Genomic DNA, 27,601 nt, shown 5'->3' with positions numbered 1-27,601 from the left:
TTCCCTTCCCTTCCCTTCCCTTCCCTTCCCTTCCCTTCCCTTCCCTTCCCTTCCCTTCCCTTCCCTTCCCTTCCCTTCCCTTCCCTTCCCTTCCCTTCCCTTTTCCCCCCCTTTTCCCCCCCTTTCCCCCCTTTTTCCCCCTTTTCCCCCCTTTTTTCCCCCTTTTTCCCCCCTTTCCCCCCCCTTTTCCCCCTTTTCCCCCTTTTCCCCTTTTTTCCCTTTTTCCCCTTTTTCCCTTTTCCCCTTTTTCCCTTTTCCCCTTTTTCCCTTTTTCCCTTTTCCCCTTTTTCCCTTTTCCCCTTTTCCCCTTTTTTTCCCCTTTTTTTCCGTTTTTTTTCCCTTTTTCTCCCCTTTTTCCCTTTCCCTTTTTCCCTTTCCCTCCCTTTTCCCTCCCCTCCCCTCCCCTTCCCGGGACACACTCCAGGGAAGGAGTGAAAGCCTCAGCTCAGAGTGGCACGGGAGGTGCTCAGACCTTCTCTTGTTCTTTTTGGAGGTTTTCTTCCCTCCACCACCCTACAAAAAAGCCTCTTCCTGAAGAGTTTTGCTTATGGAATAAATACTTTGTCTTTAAGTATTCCTTGAGGGAGGGATATTTTTAATGAAAGAATAATCCAGTTGATACCATCAGGCATCATTAATGATCAGCTGCTCTGTTTGTGCCTTTCTGCCTTGAGCAAACATATTCTTAACCAGCGTGTTTGTACCTGGTGCCTTCTGTGAGCAGTTGTTTGTTGGTTAAATCAAACCAGACATCTAAAATCCCTCCAAAACACAATTATTGAACAGCTTTCGGCAAGGCAAACTTGTCTAGAGCTGACTTGCTGATCCAAAGGGGTTTTTTGTGAATCTGCTGCTCTTCCCTGGTCTGTGTTCCCGAGCTGGACGTGGGACTGGGACAGGAGAAAGGAAGAGGATCCCATTCCTTGAGAGGGTTTTAAGGCATTGCTGATGCCTTGGAAAGGCTGAGCTAGAACAGAGACTGGACAGAGCCAAAGAATAAAGCAGAGATTTATTAAAGGATCTCCTCAGTCGATCCACCTTGGGCAGCGCAAGAGCCCAGCCAGGGCTGCACCCAAGATGGACCAAAATGAACCCAAGATGAACCAAAATGGTCCCAAAATGAACCCAAGATGGACCCAAATGGTCCCAAAATGAACCCAAGATGAACCAAAATAGTCCCAAAATGAAGCAAAGATGAACCAAAATGGTCACAAAATGAACTAAAATGGACCCAAAATGGTCCCAAAATGAACGCAAGATGGACCCAAAATGGTCACAAAGTGAACCCAAGATGAACCAAAATGGTCCCAAAATGGTCCCAAAATGAACCAAAATGGACACAAAATGGTCCCAAAATGAACCCAAGACGGACCCAAATAGTCACAAAATGAACCAAAATGAACCCAAGACGGACCCACAATGACCCCAAAATGAACCCAAGATGAACCAAAATGGCCCCAAAATGCACCCAAAATGAACCCAAATGGAGAGCCGCTCACAGGGTCTCCCACTTTGGTCAGTTCTGCTCCATTGGCACCTTGGAGTTCATTGTCCCATTCCAGCTCCAGCCCGGCTGTCCCATCCTTGTTTTTCTCTCTCCAGCCCACGGTGTTTGTGCTCCTGGGCTGAGATTTGGGTCATTGTCCTCGGTCCCAGCTGGAGCAGGAATTGTTTTGTGTCCCTGCTCTGTGCAGAGAGCTCAGCACCCCATAACACGGAGCCCAGACCCGCACACTGAAGCAGCAGAGAAGCTGGAAACCAGCTCTGCTCGAAGCTCCGTGCTTTGTTTGCCCGGTATCCTTCGCAGAGAGCCGCGTGTCCTTTGTTCTCCTCCCAGACGTGAGGCAGGGCTGAGCCAGCCCGCAGGAGTGACAGAATGGCCCTGGAATGTGAGAATGTGATGTGTCACATCTGGGAAAAAAAGGGCTTCAGAAGAGTCAGGCTTGCCCTTTATTTGCGGCTGGATGGAACTGACACGTCCTTGGAAGGTGGGAAAGAAGGGAAAAAAAAGAAAAAAAAGCCTGGTTTAGGCATGAACAAATTTATGTTGCTGATCTTTTTTTAGAAGAAATAACTAAAAATGTAATAAAAAGCCCCAAAGTCTGGGAGCTTTGGATGGCAATGCTTCTGAGTCAGAAACAGGATTTTTGGATGCAGCTGGAAACCATTGCAGCTGCTGCATGTGAGCCAAGAAATAAAGTGTGTTTGGGGAGCAGCAGCGGTTCATATCCTGCTGCAGTGGGAAGGCTGCTGGTTTTCCAGCCATTTCCCTTTTGGGTATTGCAGAATTGTGGGATCTCCTGGGCTGGAAGGGACCCTCAGGGATCAGGGAGCTGCTGCTGTGCAGTGCTGCTTCTTCAGGAGGTGCTTCCCTCTCCCTGGGGATGGAGGCAGCTCCTGAAGCTGTCAGTCCTTCTGTGGGTGTTTTGGGCTGCATCCCCCGTTCTGTCTGCCAGGGAGCAGAGGGCATCCACAGCCTGCTGGGATTACAGTTTGTGGAAGGCTCCTCTGACCAACTGAGCAGAGAAATACTGATTAATATGAATGACCATGAGAATCATGGAGTGTGGTGAATAATAAAGGCAGCAGAGCCATAATTAGCATCCTCTCAGTGCCCTGACTCCTGGATTTTGGGAATGTGCAGCAGCACAGCTGCCAAGGTCCCTTTAAAGTCAGGTGTGCTGCAGCAAACACAGGGTGATCACAGAATGAGCAATCTTCTTATTGTCTCACCTCCCTGGAAGTTGAGATGCACAATTAATCCTCCTCTCCATTGTCATCCCTTTCCTTCCTGCCTGGCTCCTTCCTCTCCTCACTGTGAATATTCTCCCAAGGTTTAAGTGTGAGGGGAAAGTAAGATTGGCATTTTGAGCTGGTAGATGAGGTTAATCAGCTTGGTGGTGGGTGGGAGGAATGTGCTCTGGGGTTAAGAATTTGATATTAATGGTTAGCAGGACCCTCCTTGCCAGACCTGTGAAAATTCCCTTCAGTCAGGCAGGAACTTTAAAAAAATCTGGTTAAAAAGTGGTTAGAACTGATTAAAAATCACCTGACGGTTTTATTGCTGCTGTAATTAAGAGAAACACAGGGACTATGGGAGGGTGTGAGGAAGGTGGCGCCTTTTCCCCCTCTCCTGAAGAGAGGGTTTGGGTTTGCTGAGCAGGAATTGGGGCTGTAAATCTCTGCAAAAGGCACAAAGCAAAGAACTGGAGCTGCTGGGATCCCTGCAGGACGAGGAAGGTTGGTCTGAGCAGATTTGGGATGTGTAATTCTGGCAGCTGCCGTGGCTGACCTGCTGGGGAGGAACTGGAATCCTCTCTCCCGGCTTTTGGCAGAGTCAGGGAAAACGCAGGGATGACGTTCTCCAAAAATCCCTCCCTCCCTCCCTCTGCAGAAGGCACGGTGAGGAGGCAAGAACTCAGCCCGAGGGCTGGATGCAGCCAGGATCCCTCTCCCAGGAGTTCAAACCCTGAGAAGCAGCAGATCAATTTTTGCAGTGTTTGCTCGACTCCCATCCACCACTGGCAGCAGAGGCAGGAGGGACGATTGCCCTGTAACAGGAGAAGCAGCTCACAGATTGCCAATATAATTGCCTGCTTTAATTAATTTCACCTTCCTGCCTCTGATACTAGAATGTGAAAGGCAAAGTTGCTATTTTTATAGCAATGCACATGTAATTAGTACAAAACCCACCCAGGGCATGGAAACCCGAGCTGCAACGTTTAGTGACAAATGCAAATTCCAGCCTAAATATTTTCCTCTGCTTGGCAGTGAGTCAATGCTGGTAAAAAGATGCACAACAAGTCCTCCTGCACAAATGCAGCTCTCCCAGGTTGCTGTGCTGGGTGTTCCTGCCCCCCAGCAGCAGGGACGAGTGGCTGGGGTGGGAATGTGTCCTTCCATCCCTCCCCACCTGCTCTGTGCCTTGGAAAACGGGGTGAATCTGTGCATTTTGGTGGATTTAACCACTGTTTTCTTTGATTCCGTGGATTTCTGGCCTCACAGTTCCAGCTGAACTCGGAGAAGTGTTGAAGTAGCAACATAAATGGTTGTGATGGTACATGGAGAGTCTGTTCACATGGGGTGATTTTTGATTTGTGGTATCCAAAGTTTCTTTTCCAGGAGGGTAATTCCTGTTGTCCCAACAGACAGGCAGGTCTGGGGTGGCACTGGTGCCCGTTCAGAGAGGGGCACAAACTTGGCTTCCCTCTCCTGCCAAGCTCAAACCATGTCCATGTCTATGGATGTGTATCAGCATTCTTCCAGAATCTTTCCAGTTAAAGTTGTCAGATTCTGGGTTTGCTGTAAAGGGTTTCAGTGCTCAAAACCAGATTTTTTTTCTTTTTTTTTAACACTTAAAAAAATAATTGTAGGAGCCCAGAACAATTTGGGTTGGAAGCAAGCTTAAAGCCATCTTGTTTCACTCCCTTCCACAGACCAGGCTGCTCAGAGCCCCACTAGTGACCTCAGGCACTGTGTGAGCTTTAATTAACCAATTTCAGCTCTGTCTCCTTCCCTGCCACCCCCAGCACTCAGGGACTTGTTGGAGGGTTCTCCTGGCAGTTTGTGGGCTGGGAAGTGACAGGGACATGGAGATGAGTGAGGATTTGGATACAGAAGGCACAGAAACATATGGACTGCTCGGACTGAACTGGGAGATTGTAAGACTTAACTTCCCTGATTGTTTCTGGACCGAAAACTTCCCACCTTATTTGCAGCCAAATATCAAATGAACTGAAAGAAGGGAAATTTAGGTTAGAAATGAGGAAGAAATTGTTCCCTGTGGGGGTGGGGCTTGGCACAGGCTGCCCAGAGGTGCTGAGGCTGCCCCTGAATCCCTGGAAGTGTCCAAGGCCAGGCTGGAGCACCTTGGGATAGTGGAAGGTGATCTTTGACTGGATGGATCCTGGAATGGGATCTTCGAGGTCCCTCCCAGCCCAAAGCTCTGTGATTCCCTGATTCTGTTGTGTGTGAGAGCAGGAGGAATGCTGATCCCAGTAAAAGTGGAGACAGCTTTCCTTCCCTCACAGACTCCCTGTTCTGGTCTGAGGGAGACCATCTGCTCTGCATTTCCAGGAACCGTCATCCTCCCACAGCCATCAGAACTCTTGTGATTCTGAGGGGAAAACCCACTTTTCTCTGTAATTAACAATTTGCACATCTTGTCTTTCAGATGGGAGGAGGAGCTGACGAGAAGGATGAGCCTGGAGTCCATAGTGGAAACCTTGAGAGAGGTGAGGTTTGGGCACTTTGGGTTTTCTACGCCTCTCCTCGTGCTGCTCAGCATTTTATTTGTCTTTGAATTAAAAATTTACCTTCTGGCTGGAGCAGCTGTGCTGCTGTAGAGGACAGTGCTAATGCTGGGAAGCTGGAGCAGGAAATTATGAAATTTGTGACAAAGTTTGTGACAAAGTGGGAGGAGGGAGTGGAATTTACAACAGATGGTAACAATTAAATTTCACTAAAGAATTCAGTTCCATTGTAACCCCCTTTTTAAGCAGCCTGCTCAGCTGGGTGAGGAGCTTGGTGGGCTCTCCCCTCTCACCTCCCGGGTGTTCTTCCTTGCAGGAGGCCCAGGAAGCAGAAGCTCTCCAGGAGGAGCTGAATGAGAAGATTGAGAGGCTGAAAGCAGAGCTGGTGGTCTTTAAGGGTCTGATGAGTGATGTAAGTACAGAGGGCCCTCTGTGGGTGTGTGTCCTGCACATGGCTTCGACCCCAGCCAGGTGATTAGGAGTGCTGCTGTGTAATTAGCAAGTGCTGCTGTGTAATTAGTGATGGCTGCTGGGATCTAATGCATCAGACAGATCCCCCTTCCCTGCTTCCTGTCTGGTCTGTGTGGAGATGCATTAACTGCTGCTTACCCATAACCAGGACTCTGCCCTCCCCTCCCTTCCCCACAGCTGCTGGGCAGCCTCGGATCTGGGAGAAAAGGGTTGGAAAGGTCCCAGACTGGGGAGCAGCTCTGAGCACTGCTCTGGGCAGTCCCAGACTGGGGAGCAGCTCTGAGCTCTGCTCTGGGCAGTCCCAGACTGGGGAGCAGCTCTGAGCAGGCTGTGAACAGTCCCAGACTGGGGAGCAGCTCTGAGCAGTCCCAGACTGGGGAGCAGCTCTGAGCAGTCCCAGACTGGGGAGCAGCTCTGAGTGCTGCTCTGGGCAGTCCCAGACTGGGGAGCAGCTCTGAGCACTGGGCAGCTCCAGGAGCTGCTGGCATGGGGACTTTGCCTCGAGTCATGCAAAAAAAAATCCTGTTCCTAAAGGAACAAGTTGTATGGAATCATGGACTGGTTTGGGTTGGAAGGAGCTTAAAGATCATCCTGTGCCACCCCTGCCATGGCAGGGACACCTTCCACAGTCCTAGGCTGCTCCAAGCCCTGTCCAACCTGGCCTTGGGCTCTGCCAGGGATCCTGGGCAGCCACAGCTGCTCTGGGCACCTCTGCCAGGACCTCACGCCCTCCCAGGGAGGAATAAGCATTCCCTTAATGAACTCTGGAAATTTGAATCCTGGTTCAGGTATTGGCTTTGCTTCCAGGGCTGGTTCAACCTCATGGTTTAAAAAAAAAAAAAGAAAAAGTCTTGTTTTCTCAGGAATTGCCTCATGTCTGATTAGATACTGAGTTCTCTTCAAAGCCAGAGGATCTTTTAGGCCCTGCCTGGATAAAATTCTTTTATTTAGTAGTGAGATCATGCAGGTATCTGGAAAGATAAGCCAGGTAAATATTAAGGTGCCTTTCTCAGTAAGTCTGAGGTAGTGCTGAAGCCACTTGTCTGAGGAATAAACCCTGTTACGCTGATTTATTCTGTAATTTTTGCACACAACAGCCTTCTCCTGACTTCACAGAAACCTGCAGAACCCGCTCCCAGGTGTCAAATCCATTCTCTCAGGGCCGCTAGATCTGCTCATGGGAAATTTGGCAATTAGCTGTGTGTCCTTGTGGTGGTTAATCAAGGGTGGCCGTGCTGGGTTCGAGCCTGGAGGGGAGAGGCTGCTCAGGCTGGGGCCTGACTTCATTCAGCCAGGAGCTGAGCTGCTGTGTGTGCAGAGAGGGAGGTGCTGCTGCAGGCAAACATCCTCCTGGGCTCAGGGAAAGTGCTCTGGGCAGGCTTTGAGGGATGAGGGAACAGAGGAAAGCACTGGGAGTGCTTGTTTGGAACCTCACTGGGCAAATATTTAGAAGAGAGAAGTGCAGAATGTTGGCACGTGGCTCTTTCCTTCCTGCAGATAAGGATCAGCAGCTCAGTGGATGAGATTGTGTCGAGAGATTTATTGTCCTCAGAGTGTCTGGCAAACACAAATCTGCAAAGGTGGTTCACAGGGGCTGGAGAAGACTCTGTGTAAGAATTTAAACAAAAAAAAACCAACCAAACAAAAAAACCCAACAAAAAAAACCCCTTCAAACTCTATAAAGGTGGTTCACAGGGGCTGGAGAAGACTCTGTGTAAAAATTTAAACCAAAAAAAACCCTCAAACTCCAAAGGTGGTTCACAGTGGCTGGAGAAGACTCTGTGTAAAAATTTAAACCAAAAAAAACCCCTCAAACTCCAAAGGTGGTTCACAGGGGCTGGAGAAGACTCAGACTTTAGACTCAGACTTTAGAGATGGTTCACAGGGCCTTGGAGAAGACTCTGTAATAATTTAAAACTAAAAATGGTGGGAAAAAGCAAACCAAACCAACAAAAAGCCCAAAGGTTTCCTCTTGGAAAGGGGATTTGTTGTTTAAGAGTGGTCTGCAAAGGGTTTTCCACTTTTGTGTCCCAGGTGGAAGCATTGCTTAGGAGTGGAACTGTCCAGGAGAGCAAGTCTCAACTAGGATGGAAAATAAGCTTTGGGGTTTTATAATGTTTCTTCCTCCACAAGGAGCCAGATGTTCTGTCTGAGTGGGAGTATCTCAGAAATTAGAGCTACTCCGAGACAGTATTTTTCACGCAGAAATTTTCATGCAGAGCTTTAGCTGGGCTGGAAGCCAGGTTAGTGCCAGTGAGGAGTGTTCTCTGTGCCAAGGTTTTCATGGATCTCCTTGGATCCAGTCACAATTTGCTGGTTCCATGCTCTGTGTGCAGTGGCAGTGGGGTCTGGATTCTGGTTGAACAGCAGCTTCTCTGTGCAGACACACCTTTTGTGTCTGAAAGAAGTGTTGAACCCTCACCAGGATTTACATTTCACTCTGCTCTGCACAGAGGGGTGCTCTCCATTTTTAAGGTGTTATTTATGGAATCCCAGGATGGTTTGGGATGGAAGAGACCTTCAGGACAATCCAGTCCCATCCCCTGCCTGGGCAGGGACTCCTTCCTCTATCCCAGGCTGCTCCAAGCCCAGCTTGAGCACTTCCTCAGCTTCTCTGGGCGTTCCATTGTTCCCCCTGTTCCTGAGCCACCGAGGCTCCCCTTGCCACACTGAGCAGCTGTTTTGGGGTGGGTACAGCTTTTTTTAGTGGCAAATCCCTCTGAGTTGGAACCTTGTTGGAATCAGGGCTGAGCTGTGGAGTCCCGAGACTGCCCGAGAACAGGGTGTGATGTTTGACACTGGTGTGGCCTGGGGTTCCAGAGATACTGTGGGGTATCTCTTCTTGCCTGAACTGTCTAATAATAGAAGATAATCCCTGCTGTCCTTCCTGCAGCCCATGACAGACCTGGACACAAAGATCCAAGAAAAGGCCATGAAGGTGGACATGGACATCTGCCGCCGAATCGATATCACGGCCAAGCTGTGCGATGTCGCGCAGCAGCGCAACTCGGAAGACGTTTCCAAGATTTTCCAGGTGATTAGGCCCTGAATTTTCCATAGGGCAGGGCAGGAGGGAGCAGTGCTGAGCAATGTGGTCCAGGTCATTTGCCTTTTCTTGAACTCTCTCTCCGCATTTCCCCCGCTGTCTGTCAGGGTAGCTCTGCTGCAGCAGCAGGAGCACAAAGTCCAGAGAGTTGAACAAAAAAGGAGTCCCAGGATGATCTTTAAGCTGTGCTGTGAGTCTGATGCTAGTCTGCACTGAATGCAGGGAAAAAAAACAGTGTTACAGGGTCTAGGTTTGTATAATTCCTCCCTCCCATTTGTTCCTTCACAAGTGACAGGTTTTAAGCTCGTGGAACTGTCATCTGAATGTTCTTATTTCTGGCTCGAGCTCTGTGGCCAGAAATAACATTTCTGTGATGGTGAGCTCTGGCTGCTCCAGTTGCTTTCCTTGGAGCTCCCTGGAGCTCGAAGGAAAGTCCTTTAATTTGCTCCAAAAGCTCCTGGACAGCTCTGCCTGGGCCAAGGTTGTCACTCCCAGTGCAGATGGTGTTGTCACAACTGCAGTTTCAGCTCTGATGAACCCACCTTCCTTCTGCTTCCATCTGAATGTGTCTTGTTCAGGCTTTCAGTAAATCTGATGCTTTTCTGTGTATACTGATAGCACACAGTATGCTAAGTGCTGTCCAGAAACACTGTAAAGGATCCTTGTGGGCTCTGCTGGTGAAGCTGTAGGAATGTTTGATGGTTTTTTCCCCTTGTGTTCCCCAAAAGACTCAAACTTCCTCAGAGAATTATTCCTCTGGCAAGTTGAGCCACTGTATGATGCCAGTGCCTCCTTCTTGTCTCTGAGGAGAATTGCTGAGTCTTTCTGCTCAGAGGTGACTGCAGAGCACACTCCTGGTCAGGCCTGCAGGGGTTAAAATGAGCAGGAGGACGACACCTTGGAGAACAAGACCAACAAGGGCTGGTCTGTGTGCCAAGAAAAGGGAAAACTGCTGTAGGTTGGGAGTGGATTGTGTGTTTGAGGTTCTGGCACCAGCTGGGAGCATCCTGTGTTCCCAACCCTCTGGGATCCTCTGGGATCTGGGAGCATCCTGTGTGTTCCCAGCCCTCTGGGATCCTCTGGGGGTTCCCTCTGTGGCCCTTGAGTTCCCTGAACTTCATTTCTTGGGGGCTGTCCAGGCTTTTCCATGGCTCAGCCAACCCTTCTTGTGTGCTGAGGATTCTCAATCTGCTGCTGCTGCTGGGGTGGAGCTGGCCCTGGAACAAAGGCTCTCTGGAAACTCCTCCCTGGAATAAAGGCTCTCTGGAAATTCCTCCCTGGAATAAAAGCTCTCTTGGAAAGGCTTCCTGTCTGTTCCTTGCTGGGGTTCTGTGCTGGAGGCCACACCTGTGGTGGTGGCAGGAGAGGGAGAGTTCTGTCACTGCTCTCTGCCCAGGCACTGCTGCCCCTTGTGCTTTGCCCTGGCTCATCCCAGCCTTTCCCTGGCTCATCCCAGCCTTTCCCTGGCTCATCCCAGGCTCTGCATGGCTCTGGCCTGTGAGCCCACGAAGGTCCCCGGGGCTCTGGCAGCCTGCAGCTCGCTTTGCTCTCCCCAGCTGCTTCCCGTGCTCCTGCACCGCAGGGAATTCCCGAATCCCAGAGCTGCTGGGCAGCCAGGCCCTCTCTGCCCTGACTCCTCTCCTCTCCTCCCACCCCATTCCCCTCCCAAGCCCTGCGGTCACTGCTGCTCTCCCCACCCCAGGTGGCTTCCAAGAAGAAGGAGCGGAAGCTGCCGTCGGACGAGGAGCTGTCGGAGCAGGACGCGGACAACGGGAGGTTCTCGGATGATGAGGTCAGCTGCTCCCTCAACATCACCGATGAGATGAAGAGGATGTTCAACCAGCTGTGAGTACCCCGGGCAGCTGCTCCTGACAGGCAGCCTGAGCTGCAATCTCTGAGCTGCCAGGAGGCTTTGGGGAAGTTCAAATAAAATTATCACATTTCGCCTCCTCCCTCGGTCCCTCCTCGGGGATATAAAAAATACAAATCGATTTTGCTATCCTGGGTTGTTGCAAAAGAAGGAAAACACAATGAAAAAGGGTCAAAACCAGGAGTCTGTTCTGCATGTTGGGCTGAATATTTGATTTATAGGGTTTGCTGCTGCTTGGCTGGATAGAATTGGAACTGAAAGCTCAGCTTGGGGTGGATACAAACCTCTCAAGATTTTTAGGATGTTTTTGAGTTGGGCTGCAGGGAAATGGGGAGTGGTGAATCTGTCTGTAAGGTCAGTGGACAGCAGTTTATAGACATCAGGAATGTTGGTGTTGTCAGCTCTGTTGCTGCAAAGTCACACTGGATGAACTGGAGCTTATTTTACCTAAAGTTTTATCCCTAAACTAAATCTTTTTGCCTAAAACTTTACCCCAAAGCAAAGCTTTACCCCAAACCAAATTCCTCCCAGGAAGGAAGTTGGTAGCAGCCCAGGAGGGACTCTCAGCACGTTGTGCTGCTCTGAGCAGTTCAGGGAGGTGGCTGGAGGTGTGCCTTGTGTCCCCTTCTCCCATCAGGGCCTGGGGAGGCTTTTTGGGCTCTCTGCTGTTCTCTTCTGGCAGAGAAGAGCCCCGAGCAGCATCCTGGGGCTGGGTCCCTGTCGGAATTGAGGTATTGATGATCCCCAGATTGTAGAAAGTCTCTGTCTGTCAGCCCCGCTGCCAAAGCAGAAGCCATAATTGGTCTGTGCTGGTTTCAAGGTTGTTTATTCTGTTTATCTCTAACATGTTCTGCTGCCCTGCCGCAGCTCTGTCCTGCAGGGCAGCGTGTGGGGCTCTGCCCTCAGTGGGATGGTACAAACATTAAATACCACAAACTACCTGTGCTGGATTTACAATAACGTGCCAATATCTGTCACCTACGTTGGACAGTGTGTCCCCAGCCTGAACCAACAGAAAAATGCCAACACCACAGTGAAACATGGAGGGCATGAAGAAGGAGAAAAGGACAAGACACACCCAATTTCCTCCATCTTGTCCCCTTTGGACTACTTATCTAGAATCCTAAAATTTTACTTTTGCACCCGTGCCACACTTAATTATCACTTATATCAAACACTCAGAGCTGGTAATTCATCCTGTAAGATTGAAAACTCTTTTCCATGGACAGAGATCACAGCCAGTGTCTCTGGGGGCTCTGTCCAGGGGGGTTCCTGACCCCTGCCAGGGTCCCAGGGCAGCCAGAGGGAAGCCCTGGATTCCCACAGGTCCCTTGCCAGCTCCTGCAGTGGCAGCAGAGAGCAGAGCTCCCAGGGCTTTTCCACCCAGGGCAGGACAGGGATTGTGTGGGGATGGTCTGGGCACCACCAGCTCCTCCTGTGCTGTCAGACACTGCAAGGAGTTCTGTTTCAGGGGAGCATTTCCTCCTTTCTGCCTCAATTCCCTGTGTGGGATGGATGGTTTTTGCCAAAGCTGTGGATGATCCCCCTTGTTAGGGCTCCTTTCAGATGTCTTTAGGCCCTCAGTAACAATCAGTGTAATAAATACAGATTTTTGACTTCTCCACTGCTACATTCAGTGTGACAGCAGGCAGTGTGTGGGTTTTTTTAAAAAAGCAAGAAGTTAAAATGTACCTGCTAGGTTGGTCGTGCATTGAGGTTTTAATTTTGTTCCCAAACCTGCCCTGTGATACCCAGTTGTTTTTGGTCCTGCTAATGAAATTCTTATCTCGAGGTCCTGTTACCTGTGGCACAAAGTGCTACAGGAGCCTTGTTTTATCAAGCTGGGGTGAAAGTGTTGGTGGCTCATTGGGGATGGGCTTGGGGTCTTTGTGAAGTGGAAAATAATAGCTTAGAAATAGATAGAGGAGCTGGTATCATTAACAAAAACAAAATAACTTGCTTTTTAGCTGTAATGAACTTAAGTTTAAATAATTAAGCGGCACAAAATCTGAACTGCAGTGGGTTTTGTGTGAGGTCAGTGCAGGAGCCTTTGTGCTCTCTGACCAGGACAGGTCATGGAAAAAGAAGTGGAATTGCAAAAGGCACAATCATAAGTGTCCAAGTGTTTTAAATGACATTTTTGCAGTGCTGCTGATCCACACAAACCTCCTGTCCCTTGCCAAGCTCTGCAGCCTCCAGGAACAGCATCAGGCTCTTTCCTGAGATGGTATCAGCTCAGAGGAAGTGAACTAAAGCCATAAAAATACATCAGCTTGGAATCCAGGCTGCTTAGGGAGAAATTCCAGCTCTTTGTCAGGGCCCCTTAAGCAGGATGAGGAGCAGCTACTGCTCTGTGCAACTTTCCTTTATTGCACAAGGTTTGAGCAGATAAGGGTGTGAAAGGCCACTGCTGCCTGTGTGCTCTGCCCTCAGCACTGCAGCGGTGTCTGTGTGCCCTGCACGGCTCAGCTGCAGTGTCTGTGTGCCTGCACAGCTCAGCTGCAGTGTCTGTGTGCCCTGCACGGCTCAGCTGCAGTGTCTGTGTGCCCTGCACAGCTCAGCTGCGGTGTCTGTGTGCCCTGCACAGCTCAGCTGCAGCGTCTGTGTGCCCTGCACAGCTCAGCTGCAGCGTCTGTGTGCCCTGCACAGCTCAGCTGCAGTGTCTGTGTGCCCTGCACAGCTCAGCTGCGGTGTCTGTGTGCCCTGCACAGCTCTGCTGCAGTGTCTGTGTGCCCTGCACAGCTCAGCTGCAGTGTCTGTGTGCCCTGCACAGCTCCACTGCAGTGTCTGTGTGTCCTGCACAGCTCAGCTGCAGTGTCTGTGTGCCTGCACAGCTCAGCTGCAGTGTCTGTGTGCCTGCACAGCTCAGCTGCAGTGTCTGTGTGTCCTGCACGGTGTCTGTGTGCCCTGCACAGCTCAGCAGTGGTGTCTGTGTGCCCTGCACAGCTCAGCTGCAGTGTCTGTGTGCCTGCACAGCTCAGCTGCAGTGTCTGTGTGCCCTGCACAGCTCAGCAGTGGTGTCTGTGTGCCCTGCACAGCTCAGCTGCAGTGTCTGTGTGCCCTGCACAGCTCAGCTGCAGTGTCTGTGTGCCCTGCACAGCTCAGCTGCAGTGTCTGTGTGCCTGCACAGCTCAGCTGCAGTGTCTGTGTGCCTGCACAGCTCAGCTGCAGTGTCTGTGTGCCCTGCACAGCTCAGCAGTGGTGTCTGTGTGCCCTGCACAGCTCAGCTGCAGTGTCTGTGTGCCCTGCACAGCTCAGCTGCAGTGTCTGTGTGTCCTGCACGGTGTCTGTGTGCCCTGCACAGCTCAGCAGTGGTGTCTGTGTGCCCTGCACAGCTCAGCTGCAGTGTCTGTGTGCCCTGCACAGCTCAGCTGCAGTGTCTGTGTGCCCTGCACAGCTCAGCTGCAGTGTCTGTGTGCCCTGCACAGCTCAGGGGCTGCAGCAGTGTCTGTGTGCCCTGCATGGCTCAGCTGCAGTGTCTGTGTGCCCTGCACAGCTCAGCTGCAGTGTCTGTGTGCCCTGCACAGCTCAGGGGCTGCAGCAGTGTCTGTGTGCCCTGCACAGCTCAGCTGCAGTGTCTGTGTGCCCTGCATGGCTCAGCTGCAGTGTCTGTGTGCCCTGCACGGCTCAGCTGCAGTGTCTGTGTGCCCTGCACAGCTCAGCTGCAGTGTCTGTGTGCCCTGCACAGCTCAGCTGCAGTGTCTGTGTGCCCTGCACAGCTCAGCTGCAGTGTCTGTGTGCCCTGCATGGCTCAGCTGCAGTGTCTGTGTGCCCTGCACGGTGTCTGTGTGCCCTGCACAGCTCAGCTGCAGTGTCTGTGTGCCCTGCACAGCTCAGCTGCAGTGTCTGTGTGCCCTGCACAGCTTGGGGGCTCAGCCTTTTCATCATCCAGTGTGTTCCAAGGGCTGCAGGACCCCTTGGCTGAACCCCCCCGTGAAATCCTCGCGGCCTCTGAGCCTTGTGGCATCGCCCGGGCTGTGTCTGGGCTCCTTTCCTTCGGAGGAAAGAACAGCTCCGAACATTTCTGTGGTTTTGCAAACAGGGGAAGCTACTGTGAGCTCCATCTGGAGGGCAGAGCCAGGCCTTGTGCTCGGAGCAGCAGCTCCAACAAGGATCTTTTATGCTGCCCTGGGGTGGCAGAGAGCCCAGCAGAGAGGGGACTGGGCAGTGGCACAGGCTGTTTGTAAAAGCTGTGAGGATTTCCAGCCGCTGCATTGTCCCCTCATTCAGCTCTCACAGCCCATTTTTCTAGACAATTAATTAAAGGACTGCTGGAGTGCTTTGGTTAATGCCTGTTTGTTCTCTCAGCCGGGAAACCTTTGATTTCGATGACGACTGTGACAGTTTAACGTGGGAGGAGAACGAGGAAACGCTGCTGCTGTGGGAAGACTTCACCAACTGCAACCCCTCCATTGACCTCCAAGGAGAGGTGAGTTCATTCCCGTTATTTTCTCCAACTCTTCTTTGCAGAAACTCTTCCTCAGCGACTCCTTTACAGCCATTTCAGCCTGTGGGTGTTTGACTGGTGATCTGGTTTGCCACACAAACTGACTTTGATTTTAAAATCCTCTTAATGCTTCCCCTCTGTGGTTGAGTTGCAGTCTGTGCAATCACTTTATTGGCCAAACTTTACTTCCTTGGCTCCTTCAGACTGATTATTTAAAATACTGAGTGAGAGGTGGAGGATCCAAGGTGTCCATTCCAGGAGCATCAGGGAATCTGTCACCCTTTAGAGCTTTCCCTAAAGCTCTGGGCTGACAGGAAGGAGATTTAGATTTGATATTAAGAAAAAAATCCTTCCCTGTGAGGGTGGGGGTGCCCAGGGAAGAAGCTGTGGCTGCTCCATCCCTGGAAGTGTGCAGGACCACAGGAAGCCTCAGGAATCCTCTGGACCTGTGAAACTTGTGCTTCCCTCTGCCCAGTCAGTGGGGATCTGCTGGCAGTGCTGGATAATGAACGGCTTCCTTTTAATCCTAAAATCCTGGGAAAGACAGCTAATCCAGGCACTGCAGAGCCTTCTTAAACCAGCCTGGAGAGGGCTGGGAATGGGCTGGGAATGGCTGGGAACAGGCTGGGAATGGGGTGGGAATGGCTGGGAATGGGCTAGGAACAGTCTGGGAATGGCAAAGAACGGGCTGGGAATGGCAGGGAATGGGCTGGGAATGGTTGGGAATGGCAGGGAACAGTCTGGGAATGGCAGGGAATGGGCTAGGAACAGTCTGGAAACTGCAGGGAACAGGCTGGGAATGGTAGGGAACAGGCTGGGAACGGCAAGGAACGGGCTGGGAATGGCAGGGAACGGGCTGGGAATGACAGGGAATAGGCTGGGAATGGCAGGGAACGGGCTGGGAATGGGCTGGGAATGGGCTAGGAACAGTCTGGGAATGGGCTGGGAATGGCTGGGAATGGGCTGGGAATGGCAGGGAACAGGCTGGGAATGGCTGGGAACAGTCTGGGAGTGGCTGTGGATGGACTGGCAGGGAACGGGGCTGGGAATTGCATGGAAAAGTCTGGGAAGGGACTGGGAGTTGCTGGGACTGGCAGGGAATGATGGAATGGCTGGGAATGGCAGGGAACAGCCTGGGAATTATGGAGTGGCTGGGAATGGTTGGGAATGGCAGGGAACAGTCTGGGAATGGCTGGGAACAGGCTGGGAGTGGCTGTGGATGTACTGGGTATGGCAGGAAATTACTGGGAATGGCATGGAAAAGTCTGGGAACGGGCTGGGAGTTGCTGGGACTGGCAGGGAATGATGGAATGGCTGGGAATGGTTGGGAACGGTCTGGGAATGATGGAATGGCTGGGAATGGCAGGGAACAGTCTGGGAATGATGGAATGGCAGGGAATAGCCTGGGAATGATGGAGTGGCTGGGAATGGCAGGGAATATCCTGGGAATGATGGAGTGGCTGGGAATGGTTGGGAATGGCAGGGAACAGCCTGGGAATGATGGAGTGACTGGGAATGGCTGGGAACAGCCCGGGAATAGTGGAATGGCTGGGAATGGCAGGGAATAGCCCGGGAATTATGGAATGGTTGGGAATGGCAGGGAACAGCCTGGGAATGATGGAGTGGCTGGGAATGGCAGGGAACAGCCCGGGAATGATGGAATGGCAGGGAACAGCCCGGGAACGATGGAGTGGCTGGGAATGGCCGTGTCACTGCCTCCCTGAGCGGCACAGGCTGGGAGGTGGGAGCTGGGAGGTGATCCCGCCGCCCCCCAGCCTGGAAGATGCTGAGGCAGCAGCCTGGGGACGGTGTCTGGTGCTGGCTGCCAGGGCGTGTTCCGCCTCCCCGCTCCTGGATCATCCATCCGGAGCTGGAGGAGCCTCCGGGGATTACTGGGAACTGCTGGGGCTGCAGAAACCGCACCGAGAGCGGAGCAGAGAGCGGCAGCGATGATAACCAGGGGAGGAGAGCGGCAGGGTGATAACGAGGAGCAGGAATTAATGACAGCTGATTTGCATACCCGGGCGTGCCTGGCTAAGCGCAGCAATAGCGCCGAGCCCAGGCCCCGCGCGGGGAAACTCTAAAGATTTTAAGAAGCTTAAATCCTTCTAAATGAAAATTATACAAGGAAAGGGTAGATTTGGCTTGTAGATGGAGGTTCAGAATAAAGACTGCTCCGGCTGTGCCTGCTCTTTAACATGTGCTTTACATGCCTGAATCTTCCTTCCGTGGGTTTTATTCCTTTCAAGTTCTTACACGCTGCCCTCACCACCTTCTTTCATGACCTTCCTCCTTAAAGCTCTTCTGCATATAAAAGGATCAGCGGGATGATTCTTGTAACTCCAGGCTGGGTAGCCTGGTGTGGGTACCAGGAAATCTGCCACAGATGTGGCCAGAGCATGGAAACCCCATTAACACTCATTGGTGCCGTTGTGTTAATTTGAGGATAATTTTTAATGGAGAACGGAGGTGGCTGAAGACTTGTAAGAGGGAGCAGTGACATTGTGGTGCCTTTTTGGGCAGCACAGAACAGCTCTGTGTGTTTGGGAGTGCAGACTGTGCTGTCAGTCCAAAGGAGGAGCTTTCCTGTGGGATAACATTTGTTCCTGCTTTGTCCAGCAGTGCAGGAATTCCAGTGGGAATCCGTGTGTGCACTGGAGAGTGATGATCTGTAACTGGGAAATGAGAATTCCAGTGCAAAGCTGTGAGTAGCACTGTGGTCAGTGTAGGGAAAATGAAAAGTTTCATGGCTGGAGAGCAATTCCAGTCTGTCCAAGTGTGATCAGGCTGTGAAAGGCTCAGGAAAATCCAGGGGGTTGGTGCTGTGGAATGCAGCAGCTGCACAGGTTTAATTGCTGGAGCCTTGGTCAGACCTTGCCTTTTGTGTCCAGAGCTGTGGTCGTGGCACAGAAATGTTTTCCTGGTATTCCAGATTGAAGAAGAATATCCCTAGCCTATGAAAAAAATGTCTTTAAAAAATCAGTGCAAAAAAGGAACACAACAACCTGCATTTCCAGGGGAGGTTAAATAAAATCTTCAGTTCACTCCTGAAGTCCTTTATTTCCTTGCTAATTGTTTGTGTCCTCCTTTCCCCTGCAGGAAGAAAACCTGGGAAACTTGATCCACGAGACAGAGTCGTTCTTCAAAACGAGAGACAAGGAATACCAGGAGACAATAGGGCAGATAGAGGTGAGGAAGGGGAGTTGTTCCTGATGGATGGACACAGCACAGGCTGTGCTCTGGGGTGCCCCAGAGGGAAGCAGGAATGTCCATACATCCAAGAATGCAAAGGCATTTCCCTCTGGAGTGCCCTGGGGATTTTCCTAAATGCCATTCTCTGGGCTATTATTGCTCCATACTTCAGCACTGAGCATAAATCTGAGGCTGTGGAGAGAGAACCTGCAGAACAAAGGGAATAAAACACTCTTATTCTTTTTTCCCCCCCTTTGTTCTGCATGTCCACCCTCACCCTGGGAAGTGCTTCCCAGGACGTGCCCTCACAGGAGCTTCTCAAAATCTCTGTCCTGCCTGGAAGTGCTTTCATTAATTGCTGCCTGTTGACAAACAAGGTGCCAAGAGCAGGAAAAGCCCTGCAGGGCTGTTCAGAACCATCAGAGGCTCCCATTGCCCTTCCTGGGCTCAGGAATGCTTTGGCAGTAAGGAGCAGTGAGGTGAAAGGTGCACTGTGGGCTGTTTGGGTGGGCTCTGGGCAGCTGAGGCAGGGTGAGAAGTGCAGGGAAACCAGGATTGCTCCTCCCCTGAAGCTGATTCCTTTGCTCTCCTTTGCCCCAGCTGGAACTGGCCACAGCCAAGAGCGACATGAACCGGCACCTGCACGAGTACATGGAGATGTGCAGCATGAAACGGGGCCTGGACGTGCAGATGGAGACCTGCAGGAGGCTCATCAAGGGCTCAGCTGACAGGTAAGGGCTCCTCTGCTGCCCCAGGAGCTCCTTCCTGCTGGAGTTCTGGCTGCTGGGTGTCGGAATCTGTGGGTATTGGTGATTCTGAGATTGTAGACAGTCTCTGTCTGTCAGCCCCGCTGCCAAAGCAGAAGCCATAATTGGTCTGTGCTGTTTCAAGGTTGTTTATTCTGTTTATCTCTACCATGTTCTGCTGCCCTGCCGCAGCTCTGTCCTGCAGGGCAGCGTGTGGGGCTCTGCCCTCAGTGGGATGGTACAAACATTAAATACCAGAAACTACCTGTGCTGGATTTACAATAACGTGCCAATATCTGTCACCTACATTGGACAGTGTGTCCCCAGCCTGAACCAACAGAAAAATGCCAACACCACAGTGAAACATGGAGGGCATGAAGAAGGAGGAAAAGGACAAGGCACACCCAATTCCTCCATCTTGTCCCCTTTGAACCCCTAATCTAGAAACCTAAAATTTTACTTTTGCACCCATGTCACACTTAATTATTACTGATATCAAACACTCAGAGCTTGTAATTCATCCTGTAAGATTGAAAACTCTTTTCCATGGACAGAGATCACAGCCAGTGTCTCTGGGGGCTCTGTCCAGGGGGTTCCTGACCCCTGCCAGGGTCCCAGGGCAGCCAGAGGGAAGCCCTGGATTCCCACAGCTGGGAATTTCAGCCTTTCTGTGCTGACAGGCTCTGACCCCCAGGAGAGCACTGCAATGACCCGAGGCCCTGGAGAAGGCTTCCAAAATAATTGGGATTATGGGTGTGTGGTTGGTTAGAAGTGTGTAATATCACAGGGTGGAAAACTTGAGAGTTTGGGGTTTTAGAATATAGTAATATATATGGAGCAAGATGGAGGTTTTAGGGTGGAGGCTGGTCCTTCTTCTTTACTTTCTTCTTCTTCACCTTCTTCTTCACCTTCCTCTTCACCTTCATCTTCACCTTCTTCTTCATGGGTTTGGGTGGTATTTTGTAACTGGACAGAAAAGCCCGCATTGCAGACTTGGAGGGATTAGTTATTTGGTTAAAAGTGAAAATAATTTAGGTGTCATTTCTCAATTGGATAGTTTAGCCTTAAAAGGCCTTGTAGAGAAAGGTAATTGGCCATTTTGTGCCTTGTTGGTGAAGGACTGCAGAACTCAGTGCTGTGGACTGTAACATGGATAAGAAATAATAAACACCCGAGTCTGAGCATGAACTACATCTCGAGTGCCTTCAATCCTGACCTTGACAGAGGCAGAGAAAGAAGCTGAAAACCAGCACATCCCCCCCTGGAGAGGGCACCTAGGACAGAGGCTAGGCAGAGTTAAAGGAATAAAGTAGGGATTTATTGAAAGGCCTTCAAAGATACACCTTGGGCAGTGCAAGAGCCTGGCTGTGACTACAGCCAAGATGGACCAGGGGTCATGAGTTTTCACACTTTTACAAGTTTAGTCCATTTGCACATTGTGGGTTAATTGTCCTCTTACAGCTTCAGGTAATGAAGTCACATTCTCCCAGTTTGCTTTTGTTCACACTTTCTGGGGCCTGAAGCTGCAATAAGTTCCTCTTGGTTCTGGGGCTGGAAAACGATTGTTTTTTCTGACTAAACTGTGAAGAGAATTTGCTAACACTCTGTGTGAAGTTCAGAGTTACACACTAATGCCACACAGAATCTGAGAAATACAAAAGAAAACTTAAGGCATCAGTTTCTGCCAGCTTGGGCTAAAGGCAGCGCTGTCACTTGATGGCCTTGTCCTTTGGAGCATCTTGTGACCCAGATCAGCCCTGAGAGGGGGCCTGCAGCAGAGTGTGGGCTCCTGTTCCTTGGCACAGCCCCAAGGCTTCAGCACCTGCTCCTAAACACAGGGAGCTCCAGCTCAGCTGGACCTGCAGTCTTCAACATCTCAGATTTGGAGCTCTTAAAACCCCAAATTAAATCTCGACTCTGGACTTACATTAAAAACTTGTTTTTTTAATCTTCTCATGAGTTAAGAACCTTACACTATGAGGGATTTCTCTTATCTCTTGCTCAACCCCGGTAGAACAAGATGATAAACTTTCAATTTTCGGGGCTCTGGGTATTAGGGATGCTGAGAGTAAAGCTGAGCCATCCCCATCAGTAAACCTGGGCCAGCCTCTGTGTTTGTGTAGGGGATGGGTGGGGTGGGCTGGTATTTATTTTATTATTTTATTAAAGGGTTTTTTGCATAGCTTGGGAATGCCAGTGTTAAATGTTAATAAAGGGGTTTTTAAATAGTATTGGGAAGGAAAAGTGACTCTTTTCTTGTAAGACTTTTTTTCTTCCTTCTGTGACGGATATGTAACTTTTGGGCTGCACCTTTCCCTGCAGGAATTCCCCATCCCCCAGCTCGGTAGCCAGCAGTGACTCAGGAAACACAGACGAAATTCAGGATGACTTGGACAGAGAGACGGACGTGGAGCCCATGGTCAGCTGATAGCAAGTGGGAGCATCCCAGTCAAGGGCAAGATGGAGAGAGAAGATTCCAAACCAATTGCTGGGGGAAAGGTGAAAGACTCGAGAGCCCCCTCAGAGGGACTCTGAGGACTCATTCCTACACACATCCCCTCCCAGCCAAGGATTGGTGCTGTACATTTCTATTGTTCTACAAACCATGAATGCAGAGTCCTGTAGGAAACACCGTGTTTTAATTGTGCCTTTGCCCCAAGCTGAGCCACTTTGAGCTCCAGTGGAATATTAATAGCAGGTGTTTTTATAAAATATATTATTAAAAAAAAAAAAACAAACAACCAAAGCTGGTGGCAGCAGAGGATGGTGCTGCAGAGGCTCTGGGTACTTCAATAAGCTGCTGGTTTTATTGAGCTGCTGCACTGATTGGCAAAAGCAACATTGGCAAAAAGAGCAGCAAAACCAAGACAATTGTGGTGCAATTACCAATGTCTGGCACAAGAAAAAAAGAAAAAGAATTGCCTCCAAATTGAACTGCAAATGTTTAAAAATAACAGCGGGTTTGGAGACAGCTTGCAGGGTGAAGCAGTTCTACAAAATTCATTGGGTTTTCTTCATCCCACCTTTTGGGGTGAGGGAGCCTTTGGGATGTGTCCAAGGTTTCTTCTGGACTGCAGGAGCTGGAGGAGCAGGACTCAGCTCGGTGGCAAAGCTGGGGGGCACAGGAGGGGTCACTGGGGGGGGACTATCACTAAGTAACTTCTATGCAAAAACAACAAAAAAAGCTCGCCTTATTTATATGGAATGTTTGGTCCTTCTTGGGCTACAGTTATCCCTTGGGAAAAGGAAAGCTAAACCCACATTTGCACACTTAGATGTCTGTAGAGCTTCTTTTGAGGTGGAATGTTGTATCACAATGCCTTTGTTTCCAGTGGTGGATTAGGAGGGGGGTCAGCCCTGGTTTGTGTCGTTTTTCAGGGTTTTTTTTTTAGAGTTTGCAGAATTTCCTTTGCTGGCAGAGATAACTCCATTTATGCTGCTTCCATGATGTGTAGAGTGGGGTAGGTGAAGCATCAGGATAAACTGACCTAGGTGTGGGCTGGAGACAGGACTTTGGGAGAGGTCCAGAGCACTGTTCTTGGGGAAGGCTGAGCACTGGGAAATGCTGTAATCCTTTTTAGGGCGTAGTAAACTGAATCCCAAAGTGCTGCTGCCCTAGAACTGGGGAGGAACAGCCACGTGCTTTCTCTGTGAGAAAGTGGCAACACCTTGGCTTTGCCCATCTTTCTGCATTTTTACCCAGGAGAAGCAGCATCAAAGTTGGATCACGCGGTGGTGGCTGAGGAAACCCCAGCCCCACTGAGCTCTCCACAGTTAGAGTGGGAATTGTAGCCCCTCAGCCAGGTAAAAACAGGGTATAAACCTCAGCCAATAACTTCTTGTTTGTTTTTAAACCAAGATTGAGAACGTAGTTGATACTGCCCAAAGCCAGCTGTGGGGTTTAGCAGTGGTTGGAACTCAGAATAAATACCAAATGTGTTTGTTTTGCCTGCCAGGAAGATTGGGAACTGCTGTGCAGGAGCAGTGCTAGGGCTGGACAGGGAAAATCCCGATTTCTGCACCCTCTCAGTGGTAGGGAAAGGCAAAGTGACCAATCCTGGGAGCTTCCTGAATGGTGTTCCCAAGCCTCTGGATGTCTGGAGTTGCAGGAGAAGCAAGCAGCCAGTGCAGATCCGTGCTGCTCCATTCCATAACGAGCACAGGTCTCTTGGAAAAGGGCTCATTCCTGGTGGGAACTCCTCAGTCAGGGGGTCCTGGTGGAGCACGGGAATGTTTCCCCTCCTGTGCTGCTGCCTGGCTGTCAGCTCCATCTCCTGCCTGGACACGGCCAGCGAGCTCCCTGCCTTTTCCAGGATCCATCAGCATCCACAGTGTGCAGGGCACGAGCCATAGCTGATGGCTTCTGTCCCAGCCCGTGGGTCCAGGGGTATTCCTGTGGTGTCCTCACTGGTGGCAATGCTCAACCTTGGATCCTGGGGTGAGGGGCTTCCCAAAGCCTGGTCTGTCCTGTAAATGTAGATAACTTTTCTCTGGAAGAGAAACCTCATTCCAAAGTGCTCATTCCTGTTATTTCTTAGGTGGCCAAAGTGGTAAATGTGATGTTCGCTAGGGCTGCAAGCTGGGGGTGTGTGTGGGGGGGGTGGGATTTGGGGTATTTTTTGGGCTGGGACTGCATGTTTAAAATCTACAATTTGAAAGGGTTTGAAGGGTTTTGAACTTCAGCTGCTCCCGAGGAGCCTCTCCTGAGGCTGAGGGAGCATCTGCTATGTCTGGATGTCTGTGATGCTTCAGTGGCCGGGGCAGGCATTGCTCAGCACAGTGAATCAGCTCCTGGAGCCTGTCCCTGGCTCCCTTCCTGGCTCCATTCCTGCCGGGATCGCTCCTGGAGCTGTCCCTGGCTCCATTCCTGCCGGGATTGCTCCCAGAGCTGCCCCTGGATCCCCTCACCGGGATCGCTCCTGGAGCCTGTCCCTGGCTCCTCTCACCGGGATCGCTCCTGGAGCTGCCCCTGGCTCCCTTCCTGGCTCCCTTCCTGCTGGGATCGCTCCTGGAGCTGCCCCTGGCTCCCTTCCTGGCTCCATTCCTGCTGGGATCACTCCCGGAGCTGCCTCTGGCTCCCCTCACCGGGATCGCTCCCGGAGCTGCCCCTGGCTCCCCTCACCCCGAAATGCTCCTGGCACCACAGCCCCAGCCGCTGTCGGGGTCGTGCTGCCCTTCCACTCTGGGTTTGTTATTTTTCATTAAAACTGAGGTAGCAAAGAGGCTGAGTGTTCCCAAACCCAGGAGCTGTTGTGCTGAGGGCAGGGAATTCCCACAGCAGGAATTGGGGTGTAGGGTGGGCAGGAGCACCCACAGTGGGTGCTGAGGGAATTCCCACAGCAGGAATTGGGGTGTGGGGTGGGCAGGAGCACCCACAGTGGGTGCTGAGGGCAGGGAATTCCCACAGCAGGAATTGGGGTGTGGGGTGGGCAGGAGCACCCACAGTGGGTGCTCAGGGAATTCCCACAGCAGGAATTGGGATGTGGGGTGGGCAGGAGCACCCACAGTGGGTGCTGAGGGAATTCCCGCAGCTGGAATTGGGGTGTGGGGTGGGCAGGAACACCCACAGTGGGTGCTGAGGGAATTCCCACAGCAGGAATTGGGGTGTAGGGTGGGCAGGAGCACCCACAGTGGGTGCTGAGGGAATTCCCGCAGCTGGAATTGGGGTGTGGGGTGGGCAGGAGCACCCACAGTGGGGTGGGTGAGAGGGGTGTGGGGTGTAGTAGAGGGTGTAGAACTCATGTGCATGGTGGTGATGTGTAGGACAGTAGAGGTTCCCATGGGTGTCGGTGTCTTTCTTGTAACCACATGTAATCCATTTTTAAAGAAGAAAAGGTGTTTTCGTACTCGGGGTCGGGTTTATTTTCATTTAGGCTGGACCAGCCTTTTGGGGGCAGCTGGGGTTGGTCCTTGGGAGGTCGTTGGTTCCAAGTCCGGCCGTGCTGCTGCTCCTGCTCCGTGTGTGTGGCACCGCTCCAGAAACCAGATCAAAGCTTGCCAGAGAAAAAAAAAAAAAAGGAATTTAATTGTAAAAATGCTGGAAATGATCTTGATGACCTCTTTCTTTTTTCCTTTGTAAAGCTGTAAATACTTTATTTTTGTTTTCTATTCTTAATGCGGTGTCATATTGACACTTTTTTAGATTTACAGTCAGAAAATCCTCCTCATTGTTTCTCATTTTTTAAAAGGGGATTTCAAGGAAGCAAATTTTTTTGCTCGCTAGCAGTGTAATAATAGATCAAATTCCTAAACTGGGTTTGTACAAAAATGTTTTCAGTAAACAAATGGCAGTTTGTGGATGCATGTTGTTCAAAAATGTCCAAAGAATAACGTGGTACAAATGTTTTAAAGAATAATGTGGTACAAACATTTTTTTCAAAGACTTAGTGATTATCATCTTAGTTCACACAAGGAAAAAAAGCAAAATTATTTTAAAAAAAATGTTTGGGGGGGAATGTAATGAAACTCATCTAAGCTAAATGTGTAATCTATTTATAAAAACACAGTATATATTCTATTTTTATCAGAGGTTTTTAAAGTGCAAACAGATTTCTGTTGGCAGATGCAATTGTTCCCTTGTAAAGTCTCTTCTGCTCTATGGGACCCCCAAATTCTCTGATGGTTCCAAGAGTCAATGTGGAAATAACCAGGACAGGTTTGGCTGTGGAGCACTCACAGGGGAGGCTGCAGGTTCAGCATCTCTTCTGCCTCTGCAGAATTGTTGCTGTGATTTTATTCCCTTCCCTGTGCTTTTATTCCCTTTCCCCAACTGGGAGGATACTCCTGGAAAGGGTCAGGACCTCCTGGAGCACGGCAGGACAGGGGTTAAACTCTGCCTCAGCCTGGAGAATATAAAAATTAAATATAAATAATATTCGTACCTGTAGAAATTTGGATTAACTCAACAAAACCAAACAACAGATGGGAATCCTGCCTGAATATGCATCCAGAGCTGCTTCTGAAGGGAAATAATATTAATTTTCTTTTCCGTGCTCATTGCTGCCAGCAGAACCACGAGCAGGGTGCTCCCGGAGCCGCTCCCGTGTTTCCCTTGGCTCTGGGAATCCGGGATGTTTGTGTTGGAAGAGCTGCAGAGCTGTGAGGTTTCACCTTCGAGTGCTTCATTTTAGAGCTGAGTGTTTAAGGAAGGATTTATCCCGGCTAAATTAAGACATCCCAGCACTTCCAGGAGGCAGGAACACCCCAGGGAGGATTTTCCACCTTTGGCTCGAGGACTTTTGGGGTTTTTCTCCTTTTGGAGCTCTGTGCTTTCGGGGTTGCCACCCAAACGCTGGGTTTTAAGTTTTTTTAGCGGGATGTAATTTGTGCTGTTTGAGTTTTAGCTAAGAAACAAAATTACCAGCGAGGCAGCAGGTTATTCCTGGTGGGAATAACAGCAGAGGTGAGCTGGGAGCTGCTCCCTGCCTGCCAAATTCTCCGTGGGAATGGGATGCCAGCCCTTCTCCCTGGCCCAGGCTTTGGCACAGCAGTGGGGAAGCACTTGAGCCTCCCCTTTCTGTCTGTTTTTGTGCAACTTCGCTGTCCTCAGGCCCTTCTGCGTTTGCAGGAGCCTTTCAGAGCTTCTCTTTTGAAGGAGCAACAAATTGTGTTTCGATGTGGGTGTTTGATTGCAGAATCACCATTCCCCTAATCTGAGGCACTCCAACAGTGAAGCACTGGGGAGGGGGTGCTTGTCTTTTTTTGGGAAATGCTGATGTTAAAGCTTAAAACAACCCCCGGGGTGGCTTCACACCGCTGTCATCTCTGTGGCAGAGCAGCCCAGACCACGGTGCCACAAACCCGCTGGAGCTGCCCAGACTGCCACCCCCAAACCCCCAAATTTGTGTTTTATTGCAGAGGCTTTGAGGGCAGTCCAACCTCAGTCACTAAAACACACTCCTTGCTGTGACCTGGTTTCACCAAAAAACTCACAACCCAGTCCCTGAAACACCTTCCTGTGGTTAAAGTACATGTAGCGACCTTCAGCCAAAAAAGATTATTTATTATTTATCATGTTCGAGTGCGGGGTATTGATGCCTCTTCCCTCCTGCTGTGTCACTTCTTGTCGATTCCTCTTTAGGTCACTTAAGAGTTTCTTTTATCCCCACGACAACGAACTGCTGATGGTGTGAGAATGCCCCTGGTTACCGTCCCCGTGTAAATATTGTGCTTTATATTCTGTATATTAGCTAATTTTAATGGAAAAGACTGAACTGATGATGCTGTTGGATGATCCCAGGAGGGGAAAGGCCAGAGGATGACCCAGTCCCGGCCTCTGGGGCTGGAATTCTGTGCTGGGAACCTGCAGCAGCTGGAATGGGACACCACCAGTGGATTTGGGACCAGGAAACGCTTCGAGAATCCAATCCACGTCCGGAGGAGCCCTGAGAACTCCCTCAGCCAGAGCCAGAACCACCAGAACCACGCGGCCTCCTCCGAGCTCGGCGGATTTGCTCCGTTTTCCTTTTTTTAGTGCCAAAACCGACCCCACCGCCCTCTCACAGGTCTGCTGGTGGCTCTCCGTGTGCTGCTGTGGTGTCCAGCTGTGTCCAGGTGTGTCCAGCCAGTGTCCAGCGG

At 50.6% G+C, this 27,601-nt stretch overlaps 1 protein-coding gene across 1 annotated transcript in view; it reads left to right on the top strand.

Annotated features, from left to right (window-relative positions):
• IFFO2 (intermediate filament family orphan 2) overlaps window positions 1–22,298 on the top strand; it is a 43,403-nt gene extending 21,105 nt beyond the window's left edge. Inside the window, exons 2-9 of the mRNA XM_072917475.1 lie at window positions 5,174–5,234; window positions 5,569–5,664; window positions 8,617–8,757; window positions 10,472–10,614; window positions 14,948–15,068; window positions 18,186–18,275; window positions 18,879–19,009; window positions 21,347–22,298. Coding sequence (XP_072773576.1) covers window positions 5,174–5,234; window positions 5,569–5,664; window positions 8,617–8,757; window positions 10,472–10,614; window positions 14,948–15,068; window positions 18,186–18,275; window positions 18,879–19,009; window positions 21,347–21,452 — 889 coding nt within the window. The 3' untranslated portion in view covers window positions 21,453–22,298. The remainder of the gene's footprint in view (window positions 1–5,173; window positions 5,235–5,568; window positions 5,665–8,616; window positions 8,758–10,471; window positions 10,615–14,947; window positions 15,069–18,185; window positions 18,276–18,878; window positions 19,010–21,346) is intronic.
• Window positions 22,299–27,601: the final 5,303 nt, after the last annotated feature.

Source organism: Taeniopygia guttata, chromosome 21 (genome assembly GCF_048771995.1).
Source record: "Taeniopygia guttata chromosome 21, bTaeGut7.mat, whole genome shotgun sequence".
In the NCBI taxonomy this organism is placed as follows: domain Eukaryota; kingdom Metazoa; phylum Chordata; class Aves; order Passeriformes; family Estrildidae; genus Taeniopygia; species Taeniopygia guttata.
Note: the sequence above shows the minus strand (reverse complement) of the source record. Positions and strands in the feature narration are given on the sequence as shown.